The 11821-nt window shown below is 41.5% G+C and overlaps 1 protein-coding gene across 2 annotated transcripts; it reads left to right on the top strand.

Annotated features, from left to right (window-relative positions):
- The first annotated feature begins 5693 nt into the window (after positions 1-5693).
- LOC112878326 (membrane-associated progesterone-binding protein 4) lies at positions 5694-10010 on the top strand. 2 transcript variants are annotated; one of them, XM_025942773.1, is made up of 8 exons: positions 5694-6039; positions 6380-6465; positions 6724-6795; positions 6946-6983; positions 7513-7556; positions 8072-8118; positions 8494-8668; positions 9524-10010. In XM_025942773.1, the coding sequence occupies exons 1-8, from the start codon at positions 5950-5952 to the stop codon at positions 9692-9694; spliced, it is 723 nt and encodes a 240-aa protein (XP_025798558.1). In that variant the 5' UTR covers positions 5694-5949; the 3' UTR covers positions 9695-10010. The 2 variants fall into 2 exon arrangements, with proteins under 2 accessions (XP_025798558.1, XP_025798560.1); XM_025942775.1 differs by having other exon boundaries at positions 5695-6039; positions 6389-6465.
- Positions 10011-11821: the final 1811 nt, after the last annotated feature.

Raw genomic sequence — 11821 nt, 5'->3', positions numbered from 1 at the left:
AAGGCTGGGTTATAAATGGTGATTAGAATAGAGATTTGATGGCTGGTTAATGGTACGCCTTAATGGCCATTGTTGTGCCTAGATTTCACTCCTACCACCTATATAAGGAGCCAGCCTCCTCTCATTTAGAAAAGTTGAACAAAAGTATTCCTGCTGAGGAAATCTCTCCCTTTCTTCCTCCGTTTTCTGCTGCAACATCTCCATCACTAGCGCTGCGCGCATAGCTCTGGCGAGAGCAGGCCTCTGAAACTCTGCACGCCGAAGAACCTGCACAAGATAGCGGGCAAACGGGCAAACAGATTTTTAGGGAGCGCCTTCACACGACTGCTTGCCTCCTCCACAATCGACTACTTCTCTCTCAAGCCGTTCAACTAATTTCTAAAGCTACGTGACTACTTCCTCAAACAGTACGACTACTCGGTGCCTCGATCGACTACTTCGTGAAGCTCGTACGACTACTTCCTGATGATAGTAGCTGTTTCACAAGTGAACATCAAGATCACCCCGACTACTTCCTGAAGGCCATCTGCATTGCATCGACTTAGTCCTACTACATCAAACAGTCTGTACCGACACAATATCCTGTACCGGGAACGGCGCAACTGGTGGCTCCGGCACAGGTCCAGCCTTGGGGTACTTTGTAAACATTCTCTGGTTTACTCTTATATTCATGTTATTTCATGGAATTAACATGAACACAAGCACATGCTTTATCATCACAAAATCAATAATTTCTATCTTGAATTTGCTAGTAATATTTGAAATTAAAATATACCAAAATCTGCCTAAATTTTTAACAATCCAAAAATCTATTATTGCAGATAAGCTTTCAGTAACTAACTTTGCTACAACAATCAAACTAAATGCATTTGATGGTTCCAACTATAAACGCTGGCGTGAGCGGCTTATATTGTGGTTGACGACGATGAACCTGATGCATGTAAAAAAGGGGAAGCCCGAACAGTTCGCTCCAGAGGAAGGGAGTGCGTTTGATGCTTTTGATAACCTTTTTCCGAGGCTGGATCATAAGTGTTCTTGCTGAATATCTTGTGGATATATATATATATATATATATAAGTGTTCTTGCTGAATATCTTGTGGATATATATATATATATATATATATATATATATATATATATTCAACTCGCGAATGGCAAGGAAATGTGGGATGCTCTTAAAGCTCGATATGGAGTTTCTGATACCGGCAGCGAGTTGCATGTCATGGAACAGTTTCTTGACTGCAGGATGGTTGAAGACCGTTTTATGGTAGAACAAGCCTATGAGATACATACGCTGGTAAAAGATCTTAGAAATTGTAGTAAAGAGTCTCCATGTGTGTTACCCGACAAGTTTGTGGCTGGAGGTATTATCTCTAAGTTTCCACTTTCCTGAAAGAATTTTGCTACTTCACTGGAATACAAGAGATAGAAGTTCACCATCGATGCACTCATTGAAACTCTTGATGTTGAAGAGAAGGTGAGAGCAAAAGACACATGTGAAAAAGGTATTGCTGAGACTTCTAGCGCCAACTTGGTACAGAAGAAGAACTTCAATGCGTTCCAAGAATAAGCCACAACAGAATCCGATAAAGATTACTCAAACAACCACTTTTAAGAAGAAGAAAAAAAGGATCAAACAACCACTTTTAAGAAGAAGAAAAAAAGGGAGCTTGCTATGTGTGCGAGAGCCCGGATCACTTTGCTGCTAAGTGTACGAACCGCAAAGGTGGAAAGAAATCTGCCAACATGGTCACTGGCGAGACTGGAGGAACGTCAGGGTACGATAATTTATTACCTACGGTTCTTTCAATATGTCAATAATCTGAATCGTAGATTGACACGGGAGCTAATATTCATATGTGTGCTGATGTTTCTTTATTTTTTTTTCTTATCAGGTTGGAGGGACTTCCTCCTTACTGATGGGGAAAGGATCATATGCGCATGTTCTTGGTGTTGGTACGGTCAATCTGAAACTTACTTTGGAAAAACCTTGCGGCTGAGGAACGTGTAGCATGTCCTCACCATCAAGAAGAACTTAGTCAACGGCTCTCGATGGTTTTAATTTAGTTTTTAATCCAATAAATGTGTACTTTCTAAGTATGGGAACTTTATTGACAAATGCTATGATAGCTGAGGCTTGTTCAGGTTTTCTTTATCCGATGAATGTAATAAATTTGTGAACCATGTGATAAATACAATTGATGAGTTCTCTGTTTGGCATTCACGATTTTGTCATGTTAATTTTGGTTGTATGGCAAGGTTAGCAAATTTGAGTTTAATTACAAAGTTCACTTTAGTCAAAAATTCTAAATGTCATGTATGTGTTGAATCAAAACAACCGTGCAAGCCTCATTTGGCTGTAGAGGCGAGGGATTTAGCACCTCTAAAATTAATTTATTTCGATTTATGTGAAATGAATGGAGTGTTGACAGAAGGTGGCAAGAAGTATTTTATGAGTTTGATAGATGATTTGACTAGATTTTGCTATATTTATTTGCTAAAGTCTAAAGATGAAGCAGTGAACTACTTTAAAGTCTATAAAGCTGAAGTGAAAAATCAACTCGAGAGAAAGATCAAATATGTAAGGTCGGATCATGGTGGAGAGTACTTTTCTAATTTTTCACTTCATTCTGCGAGGATTATGAAATAATTCATGAGAGACACCTCCCTACTCACCTCAGTCAAATGGAGTTGCCAAGAGAAAGAACCGCACTCTAGCTAATTTGGTTAATGCCATGTTAGACGCAGCGGAACTTTTCAAGGAATGGTGGGGTGAGACTATTTTGACTGCATGCCATATCCTGAATCCTGAATCGTTACATCTTCCCTATAAGAGAGGAAGCTAGCACGAGTAGTTCTGAATTGTGTTATTAAGGACCTGCTATTTTGATAGAACACAGTGAACATACACATGAGGAATATCTTAAGGAGGATGATAATGAAGCTCTTAGAAGGAGCAAAAGACAGAGGACTACAAAGTCCTTTGGTGATGATTTTATTGTGTACCTTGTGGGTGATACTCCTTGAACCGTTGAAGAGGCATATTTCTCTCCAGATGCTAACTACTGGAAGGAAGCAGTACGGAGTGAGATGGATTCTATTATATTTAATGGTACTTGGGAAGTAGTTGAGCATCCTTATGGGTGTAAACCTGTAGGATGTAAGTGGATGTTCAAGAAAAAATTTAGGCGTGATGGTACAATTAAGTACAATGCAAGACTTGTAGCTAAGGGAGAGAAGACTTTTTTATACTTGTTCACCTGTGGCCTGATTGATTACAATCCGAGTACTTCTTTTCCTGGCAGCCTCTCATGGTCTTCTCGTTCATCGGATGGATGTTAAGACAATTTTCCTAAATGGGAAGTTGGAAGAGGAAATATATATGGATCGGCCGGATAGGTTGGTGGTAGAAGGTCAAGAAGGTATGGTGTGTAAACTGATTAAGTCTTTATATATCCTGATGCAAGCACCTTAATGGTATGAGAAATTCGACGGAACTCTAACGTCAGCAGGCTTTGTTGTGAACGAAGCTGATAAGTGTGTGTATTATTGCTATGGTTTAGACGAAGGAGTGATCTTTTGTTTGTATGCGGATGATATACTAATCTTTGGATAAGTCTTAATGTGATTAAGGAAGTTAAAGAGTTCTTGACTCAAAATTTTGAGATGAAAGATTTGGAAGATGCTGATGTTATTCTAAATATTAAACTAGTCAAGGAAGATGATGGTAGGGTGACTCTTGTTCAGTACCACTACGTGGAGAAGATCTTGACTTGCTTTGGTTTTAGTAACTGCAAGTCAGCTCCAGCACCTTATAATGCTAGCAGGATATTACGAAAAAATAAAAGATGTTAGACCCGGAGCTACGAAGAAATAATAAGAGATATGTTAAGATACTTCCAGATTATTGGTTCACTTATGTACCTAGCTAGCGTTACAAGATCTGATATCTTGTTTGCTGCGAGCAAACTGCCGGTTTGTGTTAAATTTATAAAAGACCTTTTACCTAATGTGATAGACATTGCATCCAAGGAATTGGGCTTGATACCTGTAAGAGTTACTTAGTAGTGGTAATCTGTCCTATATGATCGGAGATCCCGTGAATTAGAATGGTAAAAGACCAAACTATTGACTAACCGAGAGAAAGAACCTTTGAACAATTCCAACGGTGGTATATTTCTCTTCTAATTTGTATGGCAGGTTGGTGTAAAACTTAATGTGATCCAAGTGGCTCAATAGAGCAGAGATGTTGGCCTACAGAACATCTTCAAGGATTGCGCCTATATGGGTTGACTGCTAGTAACAGTCTATGCGAGTGGGTGATCTCTAGATGCCCATAAAAAGGGTCGGAGTATGACTTATAAGTTCTAAATCGCTGGGATGCTTTCGCAATCTAGTATCAGTACAAGGGCTCTGGCCAAATTTATTTGCACAAGACTGACAATTTACGGCATATTCTATTGATCAGTTGTGAATAAATATAACCTTAGTTCTAGATAGATGTTCAATTTAACAGTCTCCATCGAAATACCTGTATATCAAAGATTACGTTGGATTTGAGAGCATTTCTCGTGTGTCTTGAAATTTTTGTGGAGATTGTTGGAATATTTGACCTAGACCCATTTATTTAAATGATAAATTAAAAATTAAAAGATCAATAAACTAATGTTGAGGAGTTAAGAGAAGATTAATAGCTTGTGAGTAATTGAGGAGAGTAAAAGCTGGATTATAAATGGTGATTAAAATAGAGATTTGATGGCTGGTTAATGGTGCACCTTAATGTCCATGGTTGTGCCTAGATTTCTCTCCTATCACAGAAGCCAGCCTCCTCTCATTCAAAAAAAGGTGAACACTTTGGTATTCCTGCTGAAGAGACCTCTCTTTCTTCCTCCATTTTCTGTTGTAACATCTCCATCGCTAACGCTGCGCATACAGCTCTGACGAGAGCAGGCTCCAAAACCCTTCACGTTGAAAGTTCTGTATGGGATGACGGGCAAATAGATTTTTAGGGAGCGTCTTCATGCGACTGCTCATTTTTTCCTCAATCAACTATTTTTCCCTCAAGCCGTTCGACTACTTCCGGAAAGCTGTGCGACTACTTTCTCAATAAGTATGATTACTCGATGCCTTGATCGACTACTTTCTAAAGATGGTACGACTACTTCCCAGTGATAGTGATAGTAGCTGTGTTCCCCAAATGTATATCAAAATCACTCCGACTACTTCCTAAAGCCATCTGAACTGCATCAACTTAGTTCGACTACATCGAACAGCCCGTACCGACATCGACTACTTTCTAAACATAGCTGGTTTACTCTTATATTCATATTATTTGATGGAATTAACATGAACACAGGCACATGTTTTGTCTCATAAGATCACTAATTTGTATCATAAATTTGCTAATAATATTTGGAATTAAAATATGCTAAAATCTGCCTAAATTTCTAACACATATAACAAATACGATTTGAAATCGGCTGGCTCCAGCTTGTGGGGGTGGGTTGGATTAAGTTTCCCGTGGATTTTTTTTTCCAGAGTCCAAACCCGATAAATTGCCAGAGTCCGCAGCTATATGGCGGAATGCAACTCGTGTCTGGCTTGGGCTTGGGCTGTCCTTGCATTGTCCAAGTCTGGTTTTCTCTTTTGCCCCTCCCCTCGGCCCAGTGGAAAGTCAAAACGAGCCCTCCCTTCGGCCCTCGCCGATCGCCTCAGCGTCTCCTCCAAATCCACTGCCCCCCGTCTTCCTCCTTTGGTGGATGCATCCTAAACAATTCACCTGCCCTGACTAGCTGCTACCAGCAAAATTCGGCGACGCCGAAGCTACGCCGCCGGGTCCCGAGGGCAGTCCAGCCCTAGCTAGCGAGCGTTGCCGAGGCCCGAGGAAGCAGTTTGGTTTGGTGGGCTGAACGGTCTTGCGGATCTCTTGGGACTTGGGAGCCAGCGCGATGGCGCGGGTGGCTCGGCTCCTCCTTGTTATCGCGCTGCTGGCGGCGCTACTCGCCGTCGTTCTCCAGCTCTACCGTGTGAGGAAGCCGGTCTGTACTCTGTCCCTCGCCTACCTTGATGCTTCTCAAAGTTCATGAGCTAGATCCGCGGAAGCGGCCCTGGCGTTTGCAACCTGTGACACCCGAAGTCGCTTAGGCGTGTTCATCGAGCAATAGCCTGATATAGACATATCGTATCACATTTCGGAATTGAGCTCCCGGGATCTTCCAGCTGTAAAATAAACTAGTTGTGGTTCGTCTGGTTTCTGGCTTTAGAGTCTTATATAGAAACATTGCCATTTTTTTCAAAAAAAAAAGAAGAAACATTGCCATTTTCGACATCTGTCATTTCCTGAGATTGGAATAAATTTTTTTTTACTCACCTCTTCAGTCTGGGCAGAGGTTGTGGACAGTGGAGGAGCTATCCGTGTACAATGGAACGGATGAGGGGTTGCCCATACTACTCGGGATTTTGGGGTACCCATGCTTTCCCTCATGTGCCTGCATTTCCTTATCTTGCTTTGTTATTGCAGAAGGTTTCCCGCTGTTGTTTAAATAGTATGATGTTGAACTATGGTCAGAAAAAGGATGTGTAATCTGGTAAATAAATGAAAACTTAAGTACATCTTTATTCGAGTTCTGTGGATGATGTTGTGAGTAAATTATGTTGTATTGTCTTGGCTATTCAACTGGTAGGACTTTGTTAATGATCTTGCCTTTCGTTTGATGCTGCAGCTCAGTTTTTGACGTTACAAATGGGAGGTCACATTATGGTCCTGGAGGAGGTTATCATCACTTTGCTGGCAGGTTGCAGTCTTATATGTCTAATAGTGCCCTTTTCAATTCCATTGTTATGAATTATATTTTTGCAGCTTTGGCAAATTGGTTTTACAAACTTACATACCCTTTTCCTTTAGTTGCTTCACATGCTGATGTATAACAGCATTCTCATGACAGGGATGCATCACGAACGTTTGTTTCAGGAAATTTTACAGGTAAGTTTGTGTCTTATTGCTAGTTAGTTCAGTAAATAATTTAGATGAGCGAGTTGATGTTGTCTGTAGAGAGCTAATGACATCACCGATTTATGGTTTTGAACTGTAAGCAGTACATTGACACTAATTTCAACTTCATAATGGAGAATGAAACAACCATTAAAGATGACCTTAGCAATATCATGCACATTATAGAAATATGGGTCATGCTGAAGGAACTTATCATATCAGTTTAATTACTTTGTTAGAAGGTGTGAAGAGGATACTAGAACGATACGGTTTATATGGATGATCTAGAACCTGCCTTTTTTCCTGCCTTATTGAACATCCTGGAAGCTAATCTAGGCATCTAGCTGTCCGGCTTATTAATGCTTTTTTTCTTGATTTTTTTTGTAAATTTGCCATATGTAGAGGATCATGATAATGATTCATGAGTCATGACTGCTATACTCTAGAAAAAAATATGTTTCATAACTGCTGAAGTTTTATATGGCCTTTCGCTAGAGTAATTTTTTCGCTGCTGGAACAGGTGACGGCCTGACTGATTCTTTACAGGGTTTATCAAGCAGTGAGGTACAACACACTATGTATGGGTTATTTACATCAATAAATCTTGGAGTTGATGCAAATCTGAAGCTTAGACATAGACAGATGGGGACAAATGTTCATAGATTTAGGGCAAGGAATGCAATTAGCTTCAACTGAAATTGTTTGGTCTCCTTTTTTTCCTCGAACACGCGGGAGATTTGTGCATCTTTGTATTAAGGGAAAAGAGATTACAACCAAACCCATTACATAGGCGACCGCATCACCACAGAGCTGAGGTTTCAGCAAGTTGCCAAGAATTGTTTGGTCTCCTACTCTAACCATTTCTACAATATATTTGATTTTCTTACTGAGAGTTGGTTCTGCCTAAATATTTGTTCTCATTGGCTTCTAGATTGCATTAATATAGTTGTGGACATGTTATGAAATATTATGTTGACAGTAACATCTCCTGAATAAGCATAATGTGAACATCTTTTCTCTCTTTATTTTGCTAATGTTGAATTATTAAATGTGATGATGGATTCCCTAATTTTTTTCAGGTAAACAGCATTGTTGATTGGAGGAAATTTTACTTCGAGAGATACATGTGAGCCACTTTCTAAGAGCATCTTCATGCTCTTGATGTTACGTTTTTTCCTTCAATATCTGGTAAACCATGAGGCTCCAGAGAGTCATATACAGTGTCCTAGGAAAGACTAGACTCTAGGCGGGCAGGAGGGCGGCACTGTGTCGCCTAGTGCCTTGCCAAGCTAGCAGGCCACTTGTTTGGAAAAAGTGATAAATTGTCCATGATAGAGCCATTGCACCGTCATGTTGCCAAATCTGTTACTATGTATTGTTCATTTTAATACTCAAATTTGTATGCCATATGAACCACATTAACTGTCATGGAAGAAGTGGATCAAGAACTACTTAATGCATGATCTATCACCTTTAAGATTCCTTTACATGTGCAATGCAGATTTGCCGGTAAACTTATTGGACGCTACTACGACAGTCAAGGGAATCCTACGAAGTACCTGAAGGGTGTAGAAGTTAAGGCAAAGAGAGGTGCCCAGCTTCTTGAAAAGCAGAAGAGTGAGGAAGCTAAAATACCAAGCTGCAATTCAAAATGGAGCCAGCAAGAAGGCGGAGAAGTACGTACCCATTATGCCATGCTTTTTTGTTTTGGGTTCAAACATAATTTGAAGAAAGACCGTGTTATCAGCCGAGCTGAACTTCTTCCTATCTTGTTCCATATTCAAAGTTCAAACTAAATACACAAAAGGTAAAAGATTTAGTGCTTTCGATAGACTAAAATTAGATGGGTACCAGCTAAAAGTTTTGATTCGGCATTCAAACATATTGGCCCTTGATAAGGCAGTAGAACCCTAGACTTTACTCCTCAAAAATGACTGGTTTTTAACAAAGGTGGCAACGAATGAGTTTTGTGGAACAATGCATCACAACAAACATAAGAAACAGCCAGCAATTATGAGAAACATGAATGAATTGGTGTAACATATTGAAATTGTTCTGATAACCCAACAATCCCTGTCATTGTGAGAATCTAATGGTTACTGTCAACTGATCCCTTTCCTGCAGTTCTATCTTCTTTCCTCATGCTCCGTTTGAAACGTGTAATTTCTCTCAATTCTTTGAGAAATTGATCTGTTTCTATGTTAGTTTTTCTATGTTCCAAGCAGCTTAAATAGTCCTAACTATCCTTAGGAACCGTATCACCATGTCTGCTGGTGCTCTCTGAGCCTCAGGCGATGAATCTTGTTGGTAAATAGTCCTTTTACTGGAGTAGCAATGTATGAATTCTTTTAACATGTGAAATTCTGAAAATATTTTCAGAATTATATACCCAGTTGAGGTAAAATGCGTCATTTACCGTGCTGTCACCATATTTTGAAGATTCCGAACGAGCAGAGTTGCTTGAATATTACAATTTTTTTTTTGCCAAAATGGCTGTCTGTGCCGTGCTAAGACTGTTCCGCTTGTTTCAGGTTTGGTGCGATACAGGCTATCCAAGATTGGTGAGGAGGCCGGGCGACATAGCTCTGACCGGACAAGTTAGCCAAAGGTGTGCTTGTTTCCGGGAAGACGAGCTCAACAAACCCGGGCTAGTGGCCTACGAAGGGTGCGATCATCTGTCCAAGTCCTGCAAAGTAAACTAGGCCGTAAACCCGTTACAGGAGTAGCAGTGACATCCCATAAGGCACCAGCCACGCCATCATGATGATGATCGATGTCTACGTGCTGGTCCAGCGGTGCATCGATCGATCCTCTCGAGATTTCTGGTTGCGACGTCGTGTTTTGGGATGTTGAAGATACGCAATTGATTGGAGGATACGAGCAATCGATTCGTATGATGGTAACACTACTGCACTGCCATGAAATTATTCATGTGGGGTATTGCCTTCACGGATAGTACGAGTCTTCACAAACATGTACATCAATTCTTCAAATGCGAACCTTGCTTTGGAGAGATAACACTCGACAAGAATAGGCATGTGTCAAGTCAAGCCCAAAAAAAAGATAAATTACTACTTCAAACTGTAGGTAGTGAAAGGATATGTGATAAAACACTACTACAAAACCGCAAGTAGTGAAAAGAGATGAGAATAGCACTATTATAAACCGTAAGTAGTGCAACGAATGGAAGAAAAAAAATACTGCTTACAAACCGTGTGCAAGACTAACTCTTTCTTCACAAAGAAAATAATATGCCTCTGACAAAAAAAATCAATACAAGAATGCGACTCATTTTAAATCTGTTTTCAGTTGCAACGTAAACCTCACTTGCATACACTTGAAAAGAACTAAAACAGGGGTTCAAAAGCTTGGTACAACGGGACACGTGTCGTTTCCAGTCTAAAGCTAAGCTTTTGGGGATGTAGAAAGGTTAAGTCTCAACTTCCAAATCAGAAATGTAAACATTTAAGGAGGTGGAAACATGAAACCTTCAACACAAAAATTCAAAGACCTTCACTTAACTCTTCAATTACTTGTTGCAAATTCTCTGGTAGCCTGCGCATGACACCAGCCAAGAACTCCAAGAGGCACACGATGGTCAGTGTTGCTTCCTGCCCTTTCCTCTTCTCTTGCTCATTGAGGGGCTCTAGTGGCTTCATTATATCCATTGTACGGCCTCGACGTTTCTTCTTTTCTTGGCTGAGTTCACCGACAACGCTCCCCGGTGGCACGAGTGTCGGTTTGTAACCCCAGCAAAATGCATACTCCTTCAACTCTGGCCTTCAGGTTGCATGGTAGGTTTGTACAAAAAATCTCCGTGGTTGAAGGACGGAGTAAGTAGAGCCTGCCGGGATCGTTGTACGAACCATTTGTGTGCAGAACTAGCACACCACCACAGTCCCAAGCACCAGTGATTGAGCCACGTTCGGCATTGGTTTTCTTCTTATCAAAGAACTTGTGCTCCCATTGGTGATCCACCGTGAGCATCCACAAGGTCGTGCTCCTCCAGTCACCTGTTTCTATGCATGGACGGCCAAGTACCTCCATGAGCCTGGACGTTTCGAGGTAATCATCAGGTACGTGGCCATTACCGGGTAAGTTGATGGTGACAACAGTCTCATCATCAACATCAAAAGCGAAAACAACTTTCTTGGGGATATGGAGGAGGAAAATAATACCATACCATCAATGTAGAGTGAATTGATGAAAACTTTTTTAGAAGAATCATAATAATTCTTATAGAAAAAACTTGTTCCTTCTTGGTTACCGGCTAGCACTGTCCGCAGTTGCGGTTGCTGCTCCCCAGCGTAGTCTCCGAGTGAGTAGACCAACAGATCCTTAGGATGCTCATCTAGGAGGAATTGCTCTGACACTTGCGCGCTATCAGTAGTTTGTAGGTCTGGCTCCTCGTGCCGTAGCCGAACCCCAAGATACAATCTCCCCTGGTTGAACCAGGGATGGCCATTTCCTTCTTCTCGTTGTTGGCAACGCAGCAGGGGTTCCAGAACACGCACCTGCACGAGTTGGCAAGGAGCAAGACACCGCGGCACGAGTTGATGTACTTCATGCTGAGGTAGCTTGTCCCGGTGAGCGATCGTGTCGGGGCGCCGCCGCTGCCGAGCCCTGCGCTGGCGACGTGGAAGCTATGAAACTCGCTGACGACGTATCTTCGCCGTCGCGATGTACGCGATCTGCGGGCGAGGCAGAGGCGGACCGAGGCGGCAGTGGAGGCTCCTGAACTCCGGGCAGAGTATCATGCGGCGGTGATGCTTCGAGAGCGCCATGGAGGCGACCAAGGTGCGCGCCGGTAGACGGGCGAAGATGCTGCG

The sequence above is a fragment of the Panicum hallii genome, chromosome 9 (genome assembly GCF_002211085.1).
Source record: "Panicum hallii strain FIL2 chromosome 9, PHallii_v3.1, whole genome shotgun sequence".
In the NCBI taxonomy this organism is placed as follows: domain Eukaryota; kingdom Viridiplantae; phylum Streptophyta; class Magnoliopsida; order Poales; family Poaceae; genus Panicum; species Panicum hallii.
This window is presented reverse-complemented; position numbering and strand designations above follow the sequence as displayed.

Bases quoted from the DNA above. Each gene is read 5' to 3' on its own strand.
- LOC112878326 (XM_025942773.1), top strand. From the start codon at position 5,950: ATGGCGCGGGTGGCTCGGCTCCTCCTTGTTATCGCGCTGCTGGCGGCG. The intron at 6,984-7,512 runs GTAAGTTTGTGT...CTGCTGGAACAG, and splicing joins TGTTTCAGGAAATTTTACAG to GTGACGGCCTGACTGATTCT. The intron at 8,669-9,523 runs GTACGTACCCAT...CGCTTGTTTCAG, and splicing joins GCCAGCAAGAAGGCGGAGAA to GTTTGGTGCGATACAGGCTA.